The 25,469-nt window shown below is 54.3% G+C and overlaps 1 protein-coding gene across 5 annotated transcripts; it reads right to left on the bottom strand.

Annotated features, from left to right (window-relative positions):
• Positions 1-10,026: 10,026 nt before the first annotated feature.
• CHST1 (carbohydrate sulfotransferase 1) lies at positions 10,027-24,409 on the bottom strand. 5 transcript variants are annotated; one of them, XM_060176541.1, is made up of 4 exons: positions 24,019-24,409; positions 12,962-13,086; positions 12,396-12,459; positions 10,027-12,107 (listed from the first exon to the last, which is right to left on the bottom strand). In XM_060176541.1, the coding sequence occupies exon 4, from the start codon at positions 12,061-12,063 to the stop codon at positions 10,828-10,830; it is 1,236 nt and encodes a 411-aa protein (XP_060032524.1). In that variant the 5' UTR covers positions 12,064-12,107; positions 12,396-12,459; positions 12,962-13,086; positions 24,019-24,409; the 3' UTR covers positions 10,027-10,827. The 5 variants fall into 5 exon arrangements, with proteins under 5 accessions (XP_060032524.1, XP_007519159.2, XP_060032526.1 ...); XM_007519097.3 differs by having other exon boundaries at positions 10,027-12,106; positions 12,303-12,459; positions 24,019-24,407; XM_060176543.1 differs by lacking the exon at positions 12,962-13,086.
• Positions 24,410-25,469: the final 1,060 nt, after the last annotated feature.

Here is a 25,469-nt window from a genome sequence, read left to right as displayed (position 1 = left end):
GAAATAAAATAACGTAACTAAAAAGGCAATCCCTGGAAAGGTGTGAATCTCTCATGTGTGGCTAAAATAATAGTAATAATAATAATAATTTACCCGTTTGCCTGGGACCAAAAGATTTCCAGAGATACTTTCAAAACTGACATCAGAAAAGATTCAGGCAAAATAAAACGACTACCTAAATACTGTAAGAATCAGTGTCTCAGGGCTGGGCAGTGGTGCACGGAGTACTAAGCATAAGGACTCAAGTTCAAGCCTCTGCTCCCCACCTGCAGCAGCGACACTTCACAAGTGGTGAAGCAGCTGTGCAGGTATCTATTCTCTCTCCCTCTCTCCCTCCCCTTCCCCTTCTCAATTTCTCTCTGTCCTAGCAAATAAAATGTAAAAAATTAAAAATAAAAGAATTAGTGTCTCACTGCCCACATGCGCATACACACACTGGAAGCTCTGGTTAGAGCCATGGTTCTCAAGTGTTTCTGTGACTGTGAATACTACGAGTCTTGTTAAAAATTAAAATTATTGAAATAAATGAATTGAAGATTCTGAGAAGCAAAACCTAATACTCTTTTAAGGAATCCAACAAAATCCAGCATTCAGCACTTATACATATCCAGTTTAAGTTTATTTCCTCTTAGCTTTAATCACACCCTTCCTGGTCCTTCTTTGTGATGCTGGAGTGACACCTTTTTTGTCCATTGGTATTTTGTTAGATGTTGTCTTTAAAGGGGGCTGGGGCAGGTGGAGAGGTGTCAGTGAAAGACTGAGGAATAAGTTTCTCTTCCTGGTGCTTGTGTATTATATCTCCACAGTTGTCAGTGGTGTTTAGAAGGTCTAATGGTGTTCATATCCCAACAAGCTCTCCAGAAGCCCGCAGGCTACTTCCTGTAGACCCACATTGTTCCCCTTGACAGGTACCCTGGTTTACTGGTCATGTAACAAACAGATCTATAGGTCAGCTATACTCTTCCCCCTCACACCCTCTCCCTCTATCTCCAATGAGTTATTCAACCACCCAGAGGTCTACTGCCATGGAATTCTCTGGCCCACACCCTCTGGCAAGTTTCTTCTGTGTTTTCCTGTATTTATACAGTCAAAGAAGGGACTGGAAGCTTCTGCTTTGTCTATTTATTAAAAATCAGGAAGTGGGTTTGAAGATAAACAAGACCAGACCTTGAGCCATCAAGTTACCTGGCTTTCTAGATTATGATGGCTTTTCCTTAACTTTTGCCAGTTTCTGTAAACAAGAGTGCGAGAAAGTTATCTTTTGCCTAACCCAATATATCAATGTCATATCGCCATGTTAGGTATCTGTGTCTCTTTGGGCCAAGGGTTCTAAGGTTGATAAAAACATTCTATATTTTGACTGTGGTGGTAGTTATGTAACTACATGACTGAATCTCACAATTCAGTGCTTACCATTCCACAAGTCAATCAAGAGGCAGGGGTTGGTACAAGGAAAACAAGTTTACTGCTGAGAAGATGGTAGACTCATGTCTCAAAAAAAAAAAAAATCTTAGGTTCAGTTTATGGTCTGAAGTCTATATAGAGTCTTGCCCCATGTGGCTTGTCCAATGGCTTCAGTGATTTGACAGATCAGCAGAGAACAACCTCTAAGTTAAAGTAATCTGTTTCCTATGAAACTTTAGGAGATGATACTGAGAACCTTCTGGAAGACAGCTGACCCACCCCCACGCCCAAATCTCTCTGGTGGGGCTCAGTGTTTCATTCTAATTTGTTCATCCACCCATGACTGTCTCCCAGCTCAGTAATATGCAATGTGAGAGAACATTCTTTGCCTTAAGTGGCCCATATGGCAAAGAGCAAGAAAGAGAGGGGACCATGATGGGGAAGCAAGCTAGAGCTTCAAATGTCTGCTCATTTCCTAATGCTATTTGCTTCCAACAGACATGTGTCAATGCTTAACAAACAGTCTACTCAAAATAGTGAAGTTTGTGTTACATAAGTGATGCCTCCAATAAAGTTGGCTATTTGGGAAAAAGCACAAAAGGCTATACCTAATGCCTCAGTTCCTAAAGGGTGCAGAAGTTTAAGAGACAGTGAATGGAATTAGAGTGTATTAAGGTCTTAGTGTGTTTTTCAAGGGAAGGCTAAGGGATATTGATTAACTTCAGACTTGGATAAACTGAGAATGGAGTTTGCTGTTTCTCAGGTCACCATGAAAGGACTAGAAATATACACAATTTTCTAATCAGTGGAGGGAAGAAGATGTAATAGACCTAAAAAGCTGAATCAAAACTAGAGGTGAAATATGCACAACAGGCAAGATATATAAAGAGCGCAAAATAAATTGGAAGCTATAAATTCAAATACTTCATCAATTACAACTCATGTACAGGGACGAGAAAGAAGGACTAATAAATCACAACAATTCTGGCAAAGTCTGTCTGATGCTGCTATAGTAACATCAGACCAAATCCACTTTAAGGCAAACACAGGTATTTCATAATAGGCTCAGACCACTGAAAACAGATTTGCACACACCCGAAAACGCACTCTCCAAACCATAAAATAAAATAGAGCAAAAAAGAAGTGGTACTATAAAAGGGATAGAAATATGCAGTCATGGTAGAAAATATTTAGCGCTCCTTTCTTAGTAATCATTAGAACTAGCAGGATTTTTGTTTGTTTTTCGATAAGGAGAGATAGTTGGCCAATGTCTTTCACTTGACTAAATAAACAGATGAATAGTGCAATCCACTCTCCCCAGTGATTGCAGAAGACAGATTCTGCTCAGTCATTGCCCCTGGGCTATGGCTGGGACACTGAGGCTCAGGGAAGATTAGCGAAGTGCCCAACCAGCTGCAGTGGAACCAGGCCTCAAGCTGAATCTCCTGTCACCTCAATCAATGGTTTTATACTCTTCCTGGATGGTTCTAAATGCTTCCTGCTCCCCTTGGTGCGAAGACCCTTGCTCCAAAGCCACATCCAGCCTCCCAAAGCCAGAGCAAGGGCAAGATGGCATTGCTATAAGCTGAGGTGCTGCTAAGGAAGGAAGCAGGAAGCAAAGCTGGGAGAAGGCATTGTTGCCTACAGCCATGAAGCTGGGGGCTGCCAGAGGAGTAAGCCTCCAACCCTTAGGTGTGGGTGACCAGCTGTTCCCAGGCCCATTCCAGGAAGTTTCAGAAAAACTCCTTATCCTTTGAATTGGAGACAGTGAGGCTTCCTGAGCCTTCAAAAGAAAAGGCATTCTGGGTCTCCCCAGCCCTGTGCTAAAAATGGTTCATTGTGAATGAAAAAGAAGTGTGAATTCAAGTGCCTTACAGGAAAGGAGAAAGACCAAGTCCAGCAGACTTAGACTTGGGAGGCTGAACAGTAAGTGGACTTGGAGCCACACCAGGAAGCCAGGAAGCTGAGAAGTAAGACAATCTGGGGAATGCAGCCAGCAGATCTCAGGTTGACTCAGGCAACCTTAGTTTCTGAGGATTTTTCCTCTAAGGAAGCCCAGAGTCTGCAGGCATGCCAGGCATGGTCTGCCAGGTAGGTAGACCAGTTGTCCCTTTGTCTCTCAGACATTTGTGGACACTTCTGGTTGTCCCCTGCTTTTCTCCGTGTAGTTAGTCCTTGGTTCTAGGCTTTGGCTAAGAAGGGGAGATGACACTTTATCAGCTACAGCTTTGTGCATTGGTAGCGTGCCAGGGATCAAACCCTGGGCCTCACTCATGCAAGTCTTGCCCTCTGTCCTCTGAGTTAACCTACCAGACCTGAGGTTTGAATGGAGCAGTTGGGCTTCTGGAAATCCTGAATAATTGTCTCATGTGTGCACCGAGCAGGCAGACCCCAAGCCAGCCTGATTCTCAAGTTGGGTGCCAGTCTGCCAGCTACACACACACACACACACACACACACACACACACATACACACACATACACACACACACCCCATCCAAGTGGCCACTCGATCACTGATGCAAGTAGACCCCTCTGGTGGGGTCCAAACCCTGGCCACCAGCCTGTGAGAACTGCTTCCAACATAGTTTCCAGGCCTCAGGAAACAGAAGGCCAGTGCTTCTGCATGGGCTTCTCTCACATCTTTCCCTTCACCACCAGGAAATGCCTTCCTATGGAGAGAAACCCTTCCCCAGGGAGGAGGTGAACCATGCAGGGCAGATGTGTTTCAAATAGTACCTCCTAGGATGATGGGAAGTGGAGTCTGGTTCCTTGAGGGCCTCCCCAAATCCACTGTTGAGGGGGGTGGGAGGAGGTTGGAGGCTGGAGTGTTTGCCACTGCCAGGAGAGATGCTGATTTGAACAGGTGCACACACACAAATGGAGGAAGGCAGTGGTGAGGATCACTAAGGGGACATGACCCCTGAGCCAGATGGGGAAGAGCAGCTCTGAGCGTGGAGACTGGACCAGGAAGTTTCCTTAGGACCCAAGCCATCACAATAGTTCAAGCAGAAGAGGTAGCAGTCGGGCTGTCTCGCCAAGGTGGAGTTCTGAACAATTTCCTGATGAGCAGCAGGTGCCTCCCTCCACAGGAAACAGGTGCTGGGGGGACGTGACCAATCACAGTGTGCGCAGGCTTTGTGACTGTGTCCTTCCGCTGTTTGTCTCTGCTCTTTTCCTCCACCGGAGCCTTAGCCTTGGGGACTGTAGCAAGTGGCAAGATGACAGCAGTGTGACAGAGAAGCAAGAGAACCCATGTTGGGGAGGGTTTAGAACTTCTGATTCTGAGTGTGTAGCTAACTGTGGATTCTTGGAACAAGCTCAGCTCCACACGCCCCTCCCACCCCCATAATTTTTCAGATGCTGCCTGGGGTGTTCTGCAGGTGCCTGAGTGCCCACCCCCAGTGAAGGCCTGGCATAAGCAAGTTCTTTACCAGGTGGGGAGCAACATCTGACTCATTCTTTTGTTCACACAACCAGTGTTTATCAGCTGCCTGGTGTGTACTGGGTTCTGTAATAATAATGAAAAAAAAGTGGTTATAACTGTGGTAAACACTCTTAAGGAGATACACATGTTGACACAGGCCTGTAATCAGGATATAGAATGTATAATCAGTGCTGGCAGGGTCTGTAATCAAGATAGGCCAACTTATAAAATCAGGGTGTGGTAGGTGGACATTAATTAGGTAAAGAGAGGGATAGGAGGGATCCAGATAGAAGGAATAGTCTGTGTAAAGGCTCAGCAGTGTGACAGAGAATGTAGGTGCATCAGTTAGTGTTTGCTGCCCAACAAGTAGCTCCAATGCTTTGCTCCATTACAAAGGCCTTTGTAATTCACAGTTCCGTGGGTCAGAGAACTGGCTGGTTTCAGTCAGACTGTTCCAGGATGGAGGTCAGCTTTGTGGTTGGTTATGGCTGGGTTCATGGGAGCCCAAGCCAGCTATCAGGGCTGGGAGGAATTGGTCACCCACTGGCTAGGGCTCTGTTATCTGTTGCCCTCCAGCCAGCTAGCATGGGCTCCCTTCACATGTCAATTAAAGGCTTCTTCTACAAGGCAGCAAGGAAGGACAAGTTCAAGGTCTTAAGCAAGTGTTTTCAATTCCCCAGCATCCTTCACACTGACTATTGTCCTGTGGGCCAAAGGAAGCCAAGCACGGTTAAAGGGAGGGGTCAGCAAGTTGAGACTATAACAGCGGCTGCCCTGGTGTTTTCAAGGAGTGACAAAGAATGAAGAATGAGGGACTCTAACCTTGGGGAAGCAAGAAGCAGGGAGAAGCTGAGACAATGCAGCCCCCTCCCCCTCCCCTAGGACTCTGGTTTTTCACCCTAAAAGTAGGCGAGCTCCATGGTTTCCAACTCTCTGACTTGTGGGTTTGAACATCATTTATAGATATGTTGAAGACTGAACTTCCCTGGTAAGATGGAATTTCCAAGCTGGAGAAGCCAAGAGCAGGATGGCATCACTGGCCGTAGCCTCCACCATTGTAAATGCTCCCCATCCCAGACTTCCCACCCCTGTGTCTTTGCACATGCTTCTTCCCCAGCTGGAAAGGATCTTCTCACTCCCTGCACAGAGCCAGCTCTACCTCCCCAAGACTCAATCAGACACCACCACCTCAAAGAAGCCCTACCTGACTACACTAAGCCCTGCAGCATGGGACACAGAGAATGAGACCAAGAGGTCCAAGGAATAAGCCTGTGACTCATATCACAGTGGCTTTTCGTTTCCAGGAGCTTATTGGTACAGAGTCCACCCACCCATGTGGTTCTATGGCCACAGTGGGACATGTCATCTCCTTAAGCCTATTTGCCTCTGTGTTTCTTAAAGGAATACCCACAGTCCCAGAATCTGCATGTAGAATAGTAAGAAATACTTGAGTGAGTCTGTGAATGAATGAATGAATGAATGAATGAATGAATAAACAAATGATTTATCACTAACAGGCCTTTCTTCTGAAAGTTCCAGCCAGCATTATTAAAAATCATCTAGGGTGGAGGGGATAGGACAGTTGTCAAGCAAACAGACTCTGATGCCTGAGGCTCTGAGGTCCTAGGTTCAATCCCCCACCCCACCATAAGCCAGAGTTGGTAAATAATAATAACAATAATAATAATGTCATCTGGAGACTAAATAAATAAATAAAACATCTTCTCAGGTTTTAAATTGGTGACAAAGAAATATAAATTGTGCTGCCAGCTTACAGACGTCTCAAAAAATTCAGAATGGAACTGTCATTTTACCCAGTGATTCCACTTCTGAGCATTTTCTTTTTAAAAAAAAATATTAATTTTTTCTTTCTTTTAAATATATTTGTTTTATTTTTTTATTATTGGATAGAGACAAAGAGAAACTGATAGGGAAGGGAAAGATAAAGAGACAGAGAGACACCTGTAGCCCTGCTTCACCACTTGTGAAGCTTCCACCCTGCAGGTAGGGAGCAGGGACTCAAACCCGGGTCCTTGTGCACTGTAATGTGTGCGCTTAACCAGGTGTGCCTCTGCCCCCTCTTTTTTCTTTTTTTTCTCTCTCTCTCTCTTCTTTCTTTCTTTCTTTCTTTCTTCCTTTTCTTCCTTTCTTTTTTACCAGAACACTGCTCAGCTCTGGCTTATGATAGTGCAGGGGATTGAACCTGGGACTTCAAAGCCTCAGGCATGAGTGTCTCTTTACATAACTATTATGCTATCTCCCTTACTCCTTCTGAGTATTTTCCAAGGAATATGGAGACACTCATTTGAAAAGATCTATGCATCCCTGTGTTTGTTGATGTTTTATTTCCAACAGACAATATGTAGAAATGACTGGAGTGTACACAGATGAATGAATGGATAAAGAAGATCACACATACACAGGAATATCACTCAGCCAAAAAATAGATGGAGAAAAATAAACACCAGCTGATTATACCCATACCCATACGGGGAATGTAAAGAAACAAAACAAACTCAGAGATTCAGAGAGGATATGGCTGGAGATGCGTGAAACCAGGAAAGGGACACAATTATGTAGCAGTGAGTGGAGATTAGACTATAGTGGTGACCATGATGGAGCGCACACAGATATCAAATTATAGAGCCATCTACCTGGAACTTATATAATGTCACCAATCTGTCTCACCTCAATTTAAAATAAGATTTTTGGTTTGTTTGGGTTTTTTTTTCCTTCCTTGTGTTATTGCTGTTGTTTATTTTGTTTTAGTCTTTAGGAAGGAGGGAAAAGGCCAGAACACTGCTCTGTCATACTTGGGGCTGGAGATTAAAACCAGCACAGGCAGACAAAGCATGTACTCTACCATCAAAATAAAATTTATTTGGGAGGCAGCTTGGATAGTGGCTATGGAAAAGACTTTCATGCCTGAGGCTCTGAAGTCACACTTTCAATTCCTGGCACCACCAGCAGCCAGAGCTGAGCAATGCTCTGGAAAGAGAGCAAGAGAGAGGGAGGAATTTTTTTTTTCAGTTTTAAACCTATTAATTTCTAAATAAGGAACGTCTTCTGTCATGGTAATCAAAGGGTTCTTTCCAACTAGGCCACATGCTCCAATGCCTCACAGTTCCAACTCTAAACTAACATCTTGGAAGAGAGATCCCCTGGCTGGGAATGACCAAGGCAGGAAGGTCAGAGAGAGAAGGGAGGGAAGGTCCTGGGAGACAAGAGCCACAACACCACTTCCTATAAGTGAACCCACAAGTTGTGGCCTCCTGAAACTCAGGTCTTCACTGGGAGGTGAAGGGGTGAGGGGACCACTAGCCCTGGGGCACTGAAGAAAGCTTGCCCGTGTGAGTACTGACATCATGAAGTCAGCTTACAGGGTGCCACCCACCACAGGTCAGAGTAACAATGATACTGAGCAGCACCGAGAAGAGGCCGTTGGGAACTCCAGGCCCTGTCCACATGACCTGAAGGAGACTCTTCCAGACCGGCAGCCTGGTCTTGACACCCCCAATAATTAATCACACTGACTCTCTTGCAAAAAAGCAGCCAAAGCCCAAAGAAGGAAGCCTTTGACTCCAGGGCCACCCAGCACCCAGCACTCACTGTCACCCAGCACAGAAGACTCCATTTCCCAGCCTTCCTTGCAACTCCTTATGACTGCATCTATGAGCAGGTTGCAGTCAGTGAGGCAGGAGTAAAAGTGGTGCCTCTGACAGTGGGGGCTTGGTTCACAACTAGCAGCAGGGTGAGCTCTTGGTTGTTCTCTCCTTCCAGCTGCCTAAGGAGTCAAGGGCAACACCTTAGCGTGACGGGACTGCAGCAAGGTGGGAAAAGCCAGGGTCCCTGGCACCTGGGTATAAGCCCTGGGAGCCACTGTCACCCAGAAAATGAGCCCAAACAGTCTATCCTGCTTGGGTTGCTATTTGGTTTCTTTTTTTTTTAATATTTATTTATTTATTCCCTTTTGTTGCCCTTGTTTTTTGTTGTTGTTGTTATTGATGTCATTGTTGGATAAGACAGAGAGAAATGGAGAGAGGAGGGGAAGACAGAGGGGGGAGAGAAAGATAGACACCTGCAGACCTGCTTCACTGCCTGTGAAGTGACTTCCCTGCAGGTGGGGAGCCGGGGGCTCGAACCGGGATCGTTACGCGGTCCTTGAGCTTTGCACCACCTACACTTAACCCACTGCACTACCACCCGACTCCCTGTTTTGTTTCTTTTATTTGATAGGACAGAGTTTGAGAGGGGTGAGAGAAAGAGAAAAGAGACACTTGTAGCTCCACTTCACTCATCATAAAGAGACCTCCCACACATAGGTGGAGACCTGGAGGCTTGAACCTATGCCTTTGCTCATGCTATGTGTGTGCTTAACCAGATGTGCCACTGCCCAGGCCCTGGACTGCTCCTCTTAAGGCTTCCACTACAGACGCTAAATCTGTGTCCTGACTCAGGAGTGAGCTTCCCTGGGAAGCTCAGAATCACTGACCCTGGCTTACGAACTCCCCGACCCAGCACTCTCATAGTACAGAGACAACAGAGCTGTGATCTCCACCCCAGGGACCAGCTGTTCTCATGGACTAAGAGCTGGGGGAGCAGCCAGAAGGAAAATGCTAGTTGGTGGGGACAGGCAGGGGAATCAGCACAGCTGCCTGGCGTAGGCACCTACAGTGGCCTGAAGATGGTGGCAAGGGGCCACCCTGCCCTTCCAGCTAGCTTGGCCCCAGGCCCACCATGAAGAAAGTCACACTCAACACAGGAAGAAGTCACCAGGACCTCATGCTGAGCCTTGGACACTGATCAGGTGAGAAGACCTAGTTGTAAGGGATGTATTTTGAACATCAGTCCAGATTGGAAAGTGACCGGTCTCAATTCACAGAAGGGAAATGAAATCTGAGGGTGATGGCGAAGTTTTTTGTTTGTTTGTTTGTGTTTTCCGTTTTTATTGATTGTAGAGGGAGAAGCAAGGCATCACTCTGGCACATGCGATGCCAGGGACTGAACTCAGGACCTCATGCTTTGTAAGTCCAGGGCTTTAGCCACTATGCCACCTCCAGGGCCACTGCTGATGAGGTCGTAAAGTCCAGAGGCTTGTCACCCAGTTTCCATCTCCTTCCCTCTCACTTCCCCCAAACCAGAAGCACCCAGAGTTCAGCCTGGCCAGGGAAGAAGGTCCCACAATCACGCACACATGTTATGATTCTCTTTTATTTACAGAAAACACATAAAGCATTTCATGTTCATTTAGCAAACTGATCCACTCTTTTTTTTTTCTTTTCTATTATCATTATTATTTTTGGCACAAAGAAATATCACAGATGGACTCCAGGGATCAGTCAGAACCCCATAAGATCCATCAGCCATCACCGGTCCCAGGGCAGCCACAAGACTCAGACAGACAGACAGACAGACAGCATCACCACAGACTGGAAGAAAATAAAGATCCACATTCACCTCACAGTAAAAACCTGCTGACCGACAGGCAGGGGTGGGGAGGAGGGGGCAGTGGGGGGCCGGGGGTGGGGCGAGGGAAGGGGTCAACACCACTCGTGGATGAGAGCCAGGTGGCCGTGTATGTTTGCAACCACTCACTCGCCTTGCAGAAAAAGTGCAAGAAAGCCCAGCCCCTGACCGCGGCGGCTGAAAGCCTTGGGAGCCAGGCGTGTGGCTGGGGGGTGGGCGGCTCTCGGGCGGTGTGAGGGTGGTGCTTGTAAACATTGTCCCCTTCCACGTGAGCCCGACACCCCTGTGTTCCCCTTCTGCCCCAAGCATTCCCGTCCAAGACTTAGTGCAAATTTCAAAGACAAAAGAAAGAGGCCCGCGGGGACCTGGGCGGGCGGCAGGAAGGACACCAGCCGCAGCCGCAGCCGCAGCCACAGCGCAGGGGCGCGCACCGGAGTGGGGAGGGGGAGTAAGGCAACAACAGTTAGAGACGCTCCGTGTTCGCCCAGCCGGGAGGGCGCCCCCTGCCGGCCGGCCGGGGCGGCGCAGGGTCACGAGAAGGGGGAGAAGTCCCGCTCCTCCACCAGGCTGACGGCGGGGTTCTTGAGCTCCTCCTCCGACGCGGCCATCCGGTAGCCCAGCTGCGCCAGCACCCGCTGGCAGGCGTTCTGCGCGAAGGCCACGATGTCGTACGACAGGCGGAAGCGCCACTTCTCGGCGGTGGCGGCCGAGTTGCGCACCGTGCCGTACTTGTGCTTGCCCAGGGCCGGGTCGCCCCGCGTGTTGTTCTGGATCCAGCGCGCCACCTGCGCGTCCAGGGGGATGCCCAGGAAGCCGTACATCTCCTCGGTCTTCTTCATGGGGTTGCGCGCCAGGTCCTCGTAGCGCACCAGCATGTACTTGCCCTTGAGCCACGCGGGCCGCGTCAGGCCGGTGGCCACGGAGTTGGAGAAGTCCTCGCACACGGTGGTCAGCTGCGTCACGTCCAGGTTGTAGGGCTTCCGGCCCGTGCCGTACCACAGGCGCCACAGGCGGTAGGTGTCGCGGAAGGTCTCGCTGCGCGACGCCAGGATGCCGCGCGGGTCGCGCACCAGCTGGATGACCTTGAGGTTGAGGCGCGGGTCCTCCACCAGCGCGCGCAGGTCGTTGACCTCGGGCACGCGCACCGTCTTGATGGCCACGTGACTGCGCTCGCGGCAGGCCGCGGCGGCCACGGTCAGGTTCAGATGGCCGCACTTGCGCACGCAGTCGCCCTCCTCCAGCACCAGGTCGGCCGCGCCCGGGGCCTGGCACACGGGGCGGGAGCACAGCACGCGGCTGGCCCCGCGGCGGAAGACGCGGTCGGTGGTGTGGTTGATGGGCGGCGGCCTGATGTAGTTCTCCAGGAAGTAGAGGTCGCAGTCGTACAGGCTGCGCAGCAGGTCGCGGCTGGCGCCCAGCATGACCCGCCGGTCGGCCGGGCTCTTGCCCTGCGTGAAGCGCGGGATGAGCGTGTTCTGCACGTGGTACAGGGGCTCGAACAGGTAGAAGACGTCCTGGTGCTGGTTGAAGAGCTGGCCCACGAACGACGAGCCGCTGCGGGTGGTGGCCAGGATGAGGATGTGGGTCTTGCGCGACAGGTTATAGGCGAAGGTGGGGCCCTCGTCGCACAGCCGCTCGGCCAGCCCCGCCTCGGCCAGCCCGGGGCAGGCGTGGAAGGACTTGGCCGTGAAGGTGCGGATGGCCGTGTACTGGATGGCGATGGAGGCCAGGGCGAGGAGGAGGACAGCCTTCCAGGAACATTGCATGGCTGGGCACCTTCATGGGGCTGCTTCTCCACCATGCAGGGGTCTGCAGGGCAAGGGGGGCGGCGGTCAGGGAGCTGGGGGTGGGGGGAGGTCCCCCAGAAGCCGCCGCCACCCCCCACCCCACCCCCACCCCCAGCCAGTGTGCAGCCAGTGAGCGAGGTCCTGGGAAGCCAGGCAGGGAGGAGGAAGGGATGGCAGGGGAGAGGAGGGTGTGCGCGGACCCAGGGCAAGGAGCCCACCTGGGCATCTGGAAGTCTCTTCGGCTCCCAGGCTCCCCAGAAGGCTGGAGGTGCTCCCAGAGCCAATGCGGAGAGGCGTCCAGCACTCACCAGAGAGGGCTGCACCGAGTCACCAGGTCTCCGGGCTGAGCCTGTGCAACAGTCCTGTGGCCAGCAACTGCAGGGAGACAAGGAGGAGGGAGTTTCTAAGCAGAGCAGGGGGAGGGGGGTCCCAGTGCCCGCCTTCCTGGACCTTCTCTCCCACTACCTGTGACCCATCGGAAGATGAAGGTCCTACCTGCTCTCCCCAGTTGAGCACTGACTGAGGTCACCAAATAACCTGGTGCTGTTGCTGGGCCCCTTGGGTGCAGCTCTGAGTCCTGGGCACCATGACACCCCACCTCATGCCCTCTCAGCAAGCAGGAGTTTCTCGGCTCATGCCAGGACCCAGTGGGCAGGGTGCCGGGAAGCCTATATACCAGCTAACTTGAGAGTTGGCACCCCACTGCCACCACTCCCACCCAAGGGAGCTGCAGAAAGACCCACTGGCCACAACACCCCCCAGGATGTCAGAGGCAAGGTGGTCCCAGACTGGTCTGCAGAGGAAATGGGCAGAACAAGCCAGACCCTTCCAATGTGACTTGTGAAGTGATTCCTTTGTGGGGGAGGGGGGGGCTCACCTGGACCCCTAGATGGGAAAGGTAGCTTCAGCAGAATGGAGAAAGGCCCCAGGCAGAGACCCAGGGCACGGGAGCACCAAGGAGGGAGGCTCTTCCTCCAGCCACAGTGGAGAGACTGCAGCTACCTGCAAGGCAAATGCCAAATGGACCAGGACCAGGAAGACTTCCTGACTGTGCTGTTCCCCAGGGCAAGTGCTGGGCACAATCACACCGGTGCCAGCATTCGTTCCATTTCCATGGGCAAAAAGGCTGACATGGGCAGCAGGGGCAGCCTGCCTGAGGTCACACGCTGGCATCTAGAGGGCTCCCCAGAGCCCAGTAGCTCTAACTTGCTGTCTCCCCAGCTCATGCACTTGACCTCCTAACACTCTTTATCCCAGTCCGTTTGCAAATTGAGGAGGGGCCAGACCTTGGAAGGAGGCAGACAGGGTCGCAGACTTGGAGCACATTCCTTTCTTCCCTTCGCCCCTCCGCTTGTGTTGGCCTGTGAGCTCCAGGCCAATGAGCGAGCCCCTGTTTTGTGAATACCACCCCCCTCAAGTCTCACTACTTGGCATGACTCCCTCAGGGCTGGAGAGAGTGGATCCTCCTTTCCCAGTCCTGCTTCCTAGCTTGGCTTCCCCAAACTCAGACACCACGTTATTCCTTACACACACCCTGCCTCCTGGGGCGCTGGGGGTCTTCACTCCCTTGGTTCACGTGGAGAAATGGAGATTCAGAGCCTGAGAGACTACGGTCAGACTCTTAAGACCAGTGCTTCCATTTCCCATCCATTTAGAGATAAAAACTGGAGCAGATAAGGCCTACTTGCCTGAGGAGGGCCACAGAGGCTGGGCTGAGACGCCAGTGGCCCGGCTGGGCTCCCAGCCCCAGGACTCCTGCTGGAACCCTGCTTAACTCCCAGAGGAAGTAGCACCACATCACCAGGTGACAGTACACAGGAGAAAGACACAGCCCAAACTCTCAGGCAGCCCTAAGGTGATCAGAGAGAAACCAGCACCAATGGCCGCCCAGCCCACCCCCACCTCCAGATTCGCAAGGTACAGCCCGGCACCCACCAGGAGAATGTAGCAGCCAAGGGCAGGGTCTCCTGTGAGTGGGTGAGGTGCCCAAAGAGCGCCACCTTGGTGCATGAAATGTGGCCCCCTCAACCCGCAGAGTGCAGTCCCACCCAGCCAGGCACCCCTAGACCAGTGTGTACCCCATTAAGGAACAGGTAGGGCATGCCATCGCTAACGGTGTATGGTGAGGTCTTTAAGCTACCATTCTCTGAGCTGTGATGTCATTTCATGAGCGTAATTCCTGTATGTCTGCTTGTTGATATCTGATGTCTACTGGAAGCCAGCTGCTGTCCTGGGCACTACAGGAGCTGACCTGGAGGAAGGCAAGTATCGCTCTGCTGGCCATTTATGCTCTTCTCAGGTGTTAGCTCATCTCAGCCTCGCCCTGGTGCTAGGTCACTAGCACCATGTGCCCATTCTGTAGATGAGGAAGCCGAGGCTCTGCAAAGGGAGATAACATCTCCCCTCACAACCCTGAGAAGGGCACAGCCAGGAATGCCAGCCTAGGCAGTGTGCTCTGGGCTCCACACACAGCTTCTCCCATCCCACTGCTCCCCATCAAGGCAGGGCACAGGACCCTTTAATGAGACTTCACTGAACTCTAGCGGTCTGAGTCACGTGAGCCTTTTGTTTTCTAAGACTTTTTTAATTGTGTATGTACTGATTTTGGATAAAGACAGAAATTGAGAGGGGAGGGGGGAAGAGAAGGAGAGCAACAGAGAAGAGACACATGCAACACTGCTTCACTACTCATGAAGCCCCCACAGGTGGGAACAAGGGGCTTGAACCCAGATCCTTATGCATTGTACCATGTGCACTACTCAGTGTGTCATCACCCAACCCTTCTGAGACTTGTTTTATTCCACTTTAATTAGACCAGTGATCAGACCCAGCGTCTTTCAAAAGTCCTGCACTCTGCCCGCTGAGTCAACCCCACCTTATGGCCCCACGTTTTCTTGCAGGAAGAAAACCATTAATCCCACCCCCACACACACACATACACACACACAGCTGCCCTCCCCAATGAAAACTAACGGCAGCATTGAAAGCTGCTGCCTTTGCTAATAGGTCAGAAGTGACCAAAGCCACCAGGTACTAATATACAGCTCTAAGGAAGTGGGACTCCTAGTGGCAGGTGCAGCCTGTGTGCCCAGGAGGGGGATGTGTCTGGAAATCCAGCACCAGAGCATCCCCCTGCCCCCTGAGAGGGCAAAGCCAGGGCATGGGAACAGGAAGATGAAGAGCCTGAGCTCTTCTGGAAATACCCTCACTCCCCTGCCAGCCTGGCAGAGCAGGGCCCAGGACCAGCCAAGCGTCCTTGGTATGCCAGAAGTGTCTTGCCCTGGAAACCAGAGGCTCCAGGGCCAGGTCGACGTTCCCAGCTTTGGCCACTGCAAAAGACTCCTCCATGTCCTTGTCCACCAAGCCATCCTGGGAACCCAGGCCCCTCCCTGACACAGTCTCCTTCCAGCCCTGCCTAGTCAAAACCCAGGCTAGCCTTGGGCTCAGGAGCCCAGAATCTATCACTTCTGTTGAACAGGTTGGTGAGTTCTTACTGCAAGCAGAAAGCTCAGTTTTCAGGGTTCAGGCACAAGGCAGGGATGGAGGACACCTCCATTTTACAACTCAGAGCTGAGGGCTCAGGCCACCTGTCACTTAGCATGTCTGTGCATCTGGGTCGGAGTCCTCCTCTGTAAGACTTAAGGCAACTGTCCAGGACAGGAGCTATAGAGAAGGCTTCCTCCTTCCTCAAACAGAAGTGACCCCAACACCAGGCCTGCTGATGGCCATATTTACTTAACTCTCTGAGCCTCTGGATTCTCACCTACAGAACAGGAGTGATTTAACAAGGCTGTTTTGAGGACTAACAGGCTGATAGAGTAAGCACTCAATAAATGCCACTGGCTTGAGAACCACAAGTCTTGTTTGCTCTCTGTCTGGAAGAAGCCCCTCAGAACAGACCGTCACTGGCTGTGACAGTGAAGGACACACACCCTTGTCTGCAGGGGAGGGGGTGGAGGGGCAGGGCAGACCTCTCCCTGCAGGAGAACTCTTCTTCCCTCTCCCAGCTGCCTGAGTCACAGCAGTGGCTTCCCTGCTGCCCTCTCGCGGCCACACACTGCAGTGCAGCCTCAACCCTGCCTCAGGCAGGTTGGCTGCAGCCTGAAGTGAGCAGGAGGAGCAGGGAGTTGAGATGCTGACATGCCTACTGAGGCTCCCGATACCCCTCGTCCTCATCCACACACGTGGAGGAGCAAGAAGCAACAGGCCTGGTCTCCTCAGCAGGGAAGGGACTCAGCTACTTGCTGGAGCGGCCCACAGGCTCTGGGCCCTGGCTGAGAGAGCTTGAACTCCAACCCTGGCCCCTCTCAGTGCCTTGGCTAAGGGAACCTCTAAGGCTCTTCCTTCCCACTGTAGGGGTGGGAGGGGGAACCCTCCTCGAAGAGTGAGAAAGCCTCAATCAAGCTCAAGAAGGCCCCAAGACTGGGGGGGGAAGGGGAGAAAGAACCAAGGGCACCTGCCCCCAGCTGTGTCAGCCCCCCACTGCCCATTGTATAAAATCCTGCACAACCAAGAGCTGTGTGTGGCCACAGACCCCTCTTCCCAGAAAGACCCCACAATCTGCACACACAAGAAGCAGCATCCTGGGCCTCCTAAAGCCCACCCCAAATACATCTTCCCTACAGCCTCAGCCGTGGGTTAGTAGCATTCTCACCCCAACCCCAGATTCTGTTTCCAGCCGGCTGTGTGAGAGCAGGCTCCCATGCATGTGCACAGATGCACAGCCACCCCTGAGGTGTGCTACTGAGGGGGCTGGCGAGGGAGCTCACCTGGGAAGGGGTCTGCTTTGCCATGCGCACCACCGGGTGGAAGCTTCAGCGGTGTGGGGTCTTTCCCTCTCACCTCTCTCTCTGTCCGTCTATCTGTCCACCTATCTCTTGATCTGAAAAATGTCAGCCTGGAGTGGTGAAACCCTAATGATGATTTAGAAAAAAAAAAAAAGTATGTATTTATATACATTTATTATTATTAAAAGAGAGAGAGAAAGAAAATACATGTGCAATAGTAGACCGCCCTTTCTAACTTTAAAGTCATGGGGGCTGGGGGCTCTGTATAAACATCCACTGAAAGAACTTGCACTTGAAGCGGTAACTGTAGCTGCCCAGTGGGGGAAGCAGGCTCCGGGCGTGGGAGGACGAAGGCACAGTTTACACCAGGCTTTCTGAGTTCAGCTTGTTAACTCTTAGGGGTAGAGAAAAGCTGCTCATGTGAGGGCTGGTGGAGTGACTGGTGACCTCACCGTACCTGCCACCTGGTCCCTGGCACTGCCTGCTGCTGTCCCCTCCTCCACTGCCAGGGCACCTTGGTGTGGGAGCAGGGCTCTGCTGGGGTCAGGCAGACCACAATGGGCAGGGCAGGACAGGAGTGGAGTGAGTGCGTGAGTGAGCGCTGGAAGGGAGGCCAAGGCCTGGTCCTCAGCAAGGACTCCCCTCCCTGCATTTCTCCCTTGAAACAGACTGTGGAGCGCTGGTGAGATGGGAAAGAGAGGAAAAAGAACCTGGACTAGACTGGATCATGGTTCCTCAGGTTTTGGCGGGGGGTGGGGTGGGGGCAGAAGCCAAGACAGGGAGCCTGGAAGGGAGGAACTGACAGCCAGAGATGGAGTCTGCAGAGAAGAAATGCCAGAGCCCTGTGTCTGCAGTAGCCAGTTCCATCCACCAACATTACCAAGGTGAGGCTAAAACACAGAACTGCAAGGCATGGCTGGAGAGAGAGAGAGACAGAGGCAGAGACAGAGACCTAGACCTTAAAGCAGATGAAATTGAGGCAAGGGGAAAATCAGGGAATGAAAGTCTGAAAAAAATTGAAGTCGGGTCAGCATATAAGCAAAATCTCTCGAGTCCCGGAGCACACCGGCCTATCCACAGACCCTGTGGGCACAGCCCCATGGTGCTGCAGGTGTCAGCAGCAGGGAGAGCAAGTTCACAGCAAGGTTCCAGAGCAGAGGCCGAACCACCAGCAGGCCAACTCCTCTCCATCCTCAGAGTTGCCCTGCCCCTTCAGGAGCTCAGGCCTCCAAAGCAGGTCACACTCACGTCCACTCATATGGCCCTGAGGACACCCAAGAATTCTCCAACTTCCTTAAGTTACCCACTCTCTCCATTTCTCTCTGTCCTATCTAACAATGATGACATCAATGACAACAATAATAACTACAACAGTAAACAACAAGGGCAACAAAAGGGAATAAATACATATTTTAAAAAATGAAGTTATCCACAGGTATGCAAAGAGGCAGGACAAGCAGAGGCTGGGCACCCCAACTGTGGCACAGACAGGCCTGGCTTGGAGCCCACAGCTGTGGCTTTCCAGCTGCGAGACCTTGAGCAAAAGCTTTTGGCCCCCTCATGCCTCCGTTGTCTCCATCTGTGAAATGGGACAGAATGTTGTCACGGATACTTCCTTTTTAAATACTTTATTTATTTACTTATTGGATAGAGACAGAGAGAAATCAAGAGGGAAGGGGGAAAAAGGAGAAAGACAGACGCCTGCAGCACTGCTTCACTTCTCATGAACCTTCCCTTCTGAAGGTTGAGGCCAGGGGCTTTAACTGGGGTACTTGGGCACTCTGCTGGGTGTGCCACCACCCAGCCCCAATAACAGATCCTTTTAAACATCTGATTTGGACGTCCACCAAGGATACTTCACACAATGAGCAAGAACTCATTAAGTAGAAACTCACAATCATGATTTGGGGGTAGGAAGCAGGTCACCCTCACAGCCAAAAAGGCAGTGGTGCCAGGGTGGTGGCCTGGGAATTAAACAGGCAGCAGCTCTGCCTGAGGTCGGAGACTAGCCGCTCAGCGGGCCTGGCTGACCTGAGCAGTGGGAGGGAGGCTGAGCCAGGCCACCAGTGCCGGGCTCCAGCCGCCCAGCAGGGATGGATGAGTCAGAAGGGCCAGCTCCCTGCCTGCTGGTCCTACCACAGCCCAGCCTGCAGTGGGAGGCCCCTTCAGTCCCAAGACTGGGAGGAAAGTTCCCCATTTCCTGTCCTCCCCCATTCTGGCTCCAGCAGCCACACCAGAGTGAGAACAGTCCCAGACTGCTGGTCAAGTGTGCACAGTCCCTCCATGCTGGGTTCAGAGTTCATGCTTAGCTCCCAGGACCCCCAGACTCCAACCCAAACCACAAAGCTTAGAGCCCCCTCCTAAGCCATACCTCCCCAGCACCTGGTGACGAGAGAGGAACAGCAGGGACCACCAAGACCAAGAGGGCCACGTGGCCCCAAGCTCAGCATTCACCCCGGCACAGCCACGGGCTCATCCAGTGAGCACCTCTGGGCTCTCCCTAAGGATCAGGCCCCTACCTCGTGTCCCCAGAAGGTGAAAGGGAACTACCTGAGGCCCTTCGTGACTCCCCTCCCCAGACACCAAAAGGGTCTGGCCTATATCACCACCTCCAGGGAGTCCTCTCTCCCCAGGTGGGGCACAAAAAGGAAGGTGATCCCCGAGACCGGGGCGGGGGATGCACTAAATGTCTGTCTTCGTTACCTCCTGGCCTAAAATGGGGTGCAAAGTGGCCCCAGACCCAGAAAGGGGCTCCCTGCCCCTCAAAACCCAGCACTGGTCCAGGTCAGTGGTCACCCTCCAGCCCCAGGGTGAGAAGCACTAAGGACTGCTACCTGCAGAAAAGAGCATTCTGTCCCAGAAACAGAATGGCTCTAGGGAGTGGCAGCAGCTCCCTGCCATGGTAGGAATGCCGAGCAAGCCTGGGTTTGGGGGGTCCTGGGTCCTCCCTACAATCGGGCAGAGGGGCAAGGCTCCCCGGGGCTGAGTGACAGCTCAGAGCAGCAGTACTGGGAGCTGGATTCCAGCCTGCAGGGCACCAGCAGGGCCTCACCTCTCCAAGGCCCTTCCCCAAAGCTTCCCTTCCTCCCTCCTCTGTACCCTAAGCTCTCCACTGTAAGCACCTATTTAAAGCTACCCTGTTCAGAGACAATTTATGGGGAAGGGAAAGGTGAAACCTGGGTGAGTCTTGGGGCAGCCTTCCCCCCTGAACCCCAGGGGCCCAGGGAGGGCAGGTGAGGGCTTCCTATAGCAGAGGTCTGCGGAGGCCAGCAGAGGGGAGCACACAGAGCTGAGCTCACTCCTGTCCATCCCCAGGAGGCCTAAGCCTCCCGCTCTAATCAAGGAGCAGGCACAAAGAGGGAATCTCTAAACATTTAGGAAACGCGGGAACTCTGTGCCCCATGCGGCACCGTGGGGATTTATAAAGAACAAATCATGCCTGACAAACTTGATAGCTTTCTTGATAGAATTACAAGTCTGCTAGATGAAGGAAATGCAGGCAGGGTAATATATCTCGATTTTTAGCAAAGCATTTGATACAGCGCCTCGAGTAATCTTACAGAATTAATTCACACAGACCTGGCCCTGAGCACTTGTCATGGGGCAGAAGGGGCATGTCCCAAGAGCCCAGAGGGGCAGGGGGCTGAGGACAAGAACTAGGGGGTGGGAGGAGGGCTAGCAGGACCCTGAGCTGGGGCAGATCTTATCTAACATCTTCATTAATGATCCTGAGAAAAGGAGTAAACAGTCCGCTAATGAAATTTGCAGAGGATATTAAATTGGAAGGTGCTGTGAACACCAATGAGGACTGTGAAACGAAGCTATCTGGGGAGACCTGGGGGAAGAATGTGCCAGGAAACCGCAGTGGGGGGTAAGGGGCAGGGGGGCACTGGAGGGCACCTGAGACTGGCTGAAGAGCCAGGGAGGAGCACAGGGCAGCCCCATGGCTGGTGCAGAGCTAGATGTAGCCATGGCCAGGCGAACCATAGGGTGTTTCCATCTATGAAATAGGAGGAAGGGCAGGCGAGCAGACAGAAAGGGCCTTAGAGTGTCATGGCGGGGGGCGTTTGTCTTTAGGGAGCTTAGAGCTGGAACCTACCTTATGGGAAAGGAGGATGGAGACAGGATAGGGTGCCTCCAGCAGGAAGGGGAGGGAGGGTGGCAGTCACTGGCACCCAGAGTTGTGGCTGCCCTGCAGGTGTGCTGGATCCCTCCCCAAAACCAGCCCGGCAGTAACACATGCCAGTTACTGGCCAGGCCCGCAGGGGTGTGCTGAGAACACTTGGGCTCAGAGAGTCAACCTGGGGGAGGGCCAGGGCTTGCTATCTTTCTGGAGAGTTCTATGAGAGACAGATTCCCCAGCTAAGTAAGCTATCCTCTGCCCACCCCAGTCCCTTCTCTCTGTCCTTAGAAGCTGAGCCTCTCTCTGTCCCTCTCCCTCTGGTTCCATCCCATGGAACCCTAAAACCAACCATGGACACACACCTGGGCTGGAGGGTGAGACAGGAAGCTGTGCCCATCCATCTGGACTGGGGGGGGGGGGGTGTTCCCACTTGACTCTCAGGCAGCTGGGGTCTGAACAGGTACCCAGGGCACCTGGAATAAGGCGCTGTGGGTGGGAGAGATGGTAGCCAGTTGTGGGGGACCAGAGCCACAAGGGAGAGGGTAGCAAGGCAGGAGGCCCACCCTGACAGATGTCAGACCAGCTGCTGGTACCCCGACAGATGCAGGGGAGCTCGCTGGGCTGTCCTTCCAACCCCCAGGGAATCAATAACAGTGATGCTGCTGAACACTTGCTGGGGCTCCGTCCCGAGTGCATTTCCCTTATATTGATATCTCTGACCTTCAGAGCACCCATGTGGAAGGAGAGGCCTCCTGTCACCCCCACCTCACTGAGGAGGGAACTGAGTGGACATGGGTCCAGGAGCCACAGAAGTTTGCAAGCAGACACTGAAGGAGGGAGCCCAGTGGGTCCTCTAGGGCCACCGGAACACAGCCCAGGCTCTCCCTACACCCCCTCCAAGGGACTTGGTCCAACTCCTGCCACACTTGTGGAGCCTGATCTTACTATATGCTTCCCTTCTCCCCCACCACTGCCTCAATACACCGAGTCCTCCGAACAAGTCTGTTTCCATGGAAACCATACAGTGACTCAGGGCTTCAGGACCTTCTCTGAACCAGATTATGAATATAAATGCACCCTCCCCATCCAATGCAGAGTGAGTTGGAAAAGTAAAGAGAGCGCCACAGTGGGCAGGTGTGGGCAAAGCCTCCCCCCTCAGACTCAGGGGAGCACAAATGCATCCCTCCTCCGTGTGAGAAAGTGAGTGCCCAGCACACACACACACACACACACACACACACACACACACACGCTCAATACTAACAGTACCAGCCCCTTCCTCTGGTGGAAGGGTCCTGTGGAGGGGTCAGGAAAGAAGGGGAGTCTTCACCCCTCTTCCTAATGGGAGCCTGCACTTGGTGGCGGGGGTGGGGGGACAGAGCTGTCTGTGAGAACAGCTTGACTTCAGCCACAGCTGAGGAAGAACCTCTGGCCAGAAGCTCTGCAGTACCCAGCCAAGAGGAGAAGAAGGGGGCTGTGAGGGGCAGTGTGAATGTCCCTGCTCTGAGATGAGGAGGTGGCAGGGAATCAAATGCAGGTACCAGGAGCAGGGCATGGCCTTGATGTCAACGTCCCTTTGCCCCCCGGGGGGAGGGTGTTGGAGGGACCCAGCAGGGACTTTCACTGGCTTTATGGGGTGGTGGGGAGACTGCTCACCTGCCAGGATGGGGTCAGTTACAGGAGAACTAAAGTTTGCCTGCCAGTCTCCTGCCAACAACCCTCCCCCCTCCAGGGTCTAAGGCCAAAGGACTAGCTGCCCCACCTCCTCACCCCCACCTCACCCCACCCCCAGCAGCTCCAAAGAACACAGGAGGGAGAAGAGGCCTGATCCCTCTCACTGATCTAGCCTGTGAGTCATGCCGGTGAGAGCGCTTAGAGCCAGAAACAGGTCACCATGATGACTGAGTGTCCCTCGCTGCTGAGGACTGTCCCCTGGAGCTGCCTGTCCAGGTTAGATCTCTGCCTGAGACAGCAGGTCCCACCTCAAGGGGAGAGGATCCAAGGCACTGCTAGTTGGCTTCCCACCTGCTGCCTCTTACACCTGCTGGCACCTCTGACTTGCCAAAGCACCAACCTCGCCCCCCCCCCCAGTCCCCCTGTGCACGGTCCCAAGTCCCCTCTGCCTCCTGCTCCCTCCCGACCACCCACCAGAATGTTCTGGGCCACTTGTCTGTCCTTGACTGGCCACGGGTCCACCTCTGCGTAACCCGCCACTGCCCTGCCAGTGCTGGGCTAGTGCCCCCTGGCACCTGGACCCCCAGCCCAGACCTTCAGGAGCCTCCTGCTCAGAGGCAGCGTTAAGTCCACGGAGAGGACGCCGGCAACAGAGGTGAGGAGCCCAGTCCTCCGAAAAGGCATCTCTGCGGGGTAGGGGCACCTGGTGGCCTCGGAATCAGGCCCAAGAACCACCTTAGGGCGACCTTAGGGGCTTCCCTTTTAACCCCCAGATTCCTGGCCAGGGCCACGCTGAGCGCTCAACTGGGAAAACAAGCGCCTGACTCCGGAGCCTGAAGAAAGCTGCCCCCCCCCCCCCACACACACACACCCAGCTGGGTGCTACCCAGGGGAGAGCAAGAGGGGAGCGGCCCTGGCTCCCGCCCGGGGGCTCAATCCACCCCGGGCCCCTGGGGGCTCGGCTCCGCTCAGTGGCGGGTACAGTGCGGGGTCCGAGCCCAGAGCCTGCCGGAGCAGCCCCCGCCTCCGCGTGCAGCCCGGGTCTCCAAAGTTGGTGCAGCCGCGGGGACCCCGGGGTCTGGAGCGAGTCCGCAGCCCCGAGCCCGGCCGGCGGGGCGCTTCTCCACTGAGGGCAGCGGGAGCCTGCGGACCTCGGGGACCGCCGCGCTCGCAAGTTTGCTGCCCTCCCCGGGTGGGGGCGGGGGGACTGATCGTGGGGCGCACCCGCCACCAGCACCCAGCACCCCGCTAGCCCGCAGCGACTGTCCCCCCACCGAGGGGCGTCACCCGCCGCGCCCGCCCCTCCCGGCTGCTGCAGAGAGTGCCTCCCCGCACCCCAGCCCTGGGTACCTGGTCGGGGGCGCCCCGGGAGCCACTGCGGCGCCCCGCGCCGGCTCCATCCTCGGCCGTGCAGTCAGGCTCGCCCGGGGCTGGCGGGCGGCGGCAGAGGCGGCGGCATCCTCCGCCCCCCGCGCCCTCCTCCGCGGCCGCCCTCCTCCGGGCCCCCCGCCCTCACTGGCCCCGCTCCATGGCCCGGCGGCGCGGGCTGGGGCGGCGCGGGCTCGGCGGGCTCCTCCGGGGGGTTGGGGCGGGGCGAGGCCGGGCGGCTAGGGGCGAGGGGCTCGAGCCAGCGGTCGGGACGGAGCGCCGCAGCCCGGGCGCGGGAGCACAGCCGCCGCAGGCGCCTCCCAGAGCGCCAGCCCGCCGCCCGCCGCCCGCCTGCCCAGCGTCCCGAGTCCGGAGCGGCGGCGGCGGCGGCTCCAGCGCCGAGCTCGCGGCGGGCGCTGCGGTCCGGGCTCCACCCCCCCAAAGCCTCCCGCCCCTAGGCTGCCGCCCGCCCCCTGCTCTCCCCACCCCTCCCGCGCGCCCTCCCGCCCATCCCGCACGCGCCCCTGCATCGTAGGCTGGAGCTGGTGTCCACCCCTACCCACCCCTGCCTCTGGGGGAGTCACACCCACACCCCGGGTTGGGGGAGGCCAGGAGGCTGGCTGCCCACCGGCACCTCGTCTGGAGTCTTTGGGGGTCCCTTCCCCTGAGTGACCTCCCAGACCCTCCCCAAGTCCATAAGGAGCCCCAACCTGACCCTGGGCCTAGCTGTCCTCTCCCCCTTCCCCAGCCAGACAGCTCGGAGGCTCGGAGTCCAGCAGGTAGCCAGCCGCCTGGCATGGGGGTGCCAGTACCCAACATACTCCCAGACCACCCCACCCCCAGCTAGGGGATGAATCCTTACCCCCCCCCTTTTGTGTGTGTTTACAGCAGGGCCAAGGGGTGGCCTAGGGGACAGGAGAGGGGGGCTCGCTGGCCCACCCACTGCCTTCCAGAATTGCTTCTACCTGGCCCACCTCCTTTGGACTCAGCTGGAGCCCAGCGCTGACCCATGAATGGAGACCCACGGGTAGAGTGGACAGGCGGGTGGGCACATCGGTCCTTCACTTTCTGCACAAATGTGGACTGAGCATCTCCTGCTGGCCAGGCCCTGTGGGCACCAGGGACTCGTTTGGGGACAGGACAAACAGAACCCTGGCCTCTCACACAGAGCAGAGAAATAGGATAAACAGGCAGTTTTGAAATGCCAGGTGAGGACCGTGGACCCCAGGCAGGGGAGGATGGCAGGATGCCCAGCTCTACCAGCGGAGGGCTACTGCTGAGAGAAGCAGGGGTGGTGGGCTTTGGGTTGGCCAGGCCCATGTGTCTCTCTCCCAGCCTTGATCTTCTTGGGTGGGGAGCAAACAGCTTCCACCTCCACCTACCTCAGGGTCCTTCTCTGACACCTCTCTCCCTGGGGATAGCTGAGGGCTTGG

This window comes from Erinaceus europaeus, chromosome 17 (genome assembly GCF_950295315.1).
Source record: "Erinaceus europaeus chromosome 17, mEriEur2.1, whole genome shotgun sequence".
NCBI lineage: Eukaryota > Metazoa > Chordata > Mammalia > Eulipotyphla > Erinaceidae > Erinaceus > Erinaceus europaeus.
Note: the sequence above shows the minus strand (reverse complement) of the source record. Positions and strands in the feature narration are given on the sequence as shown.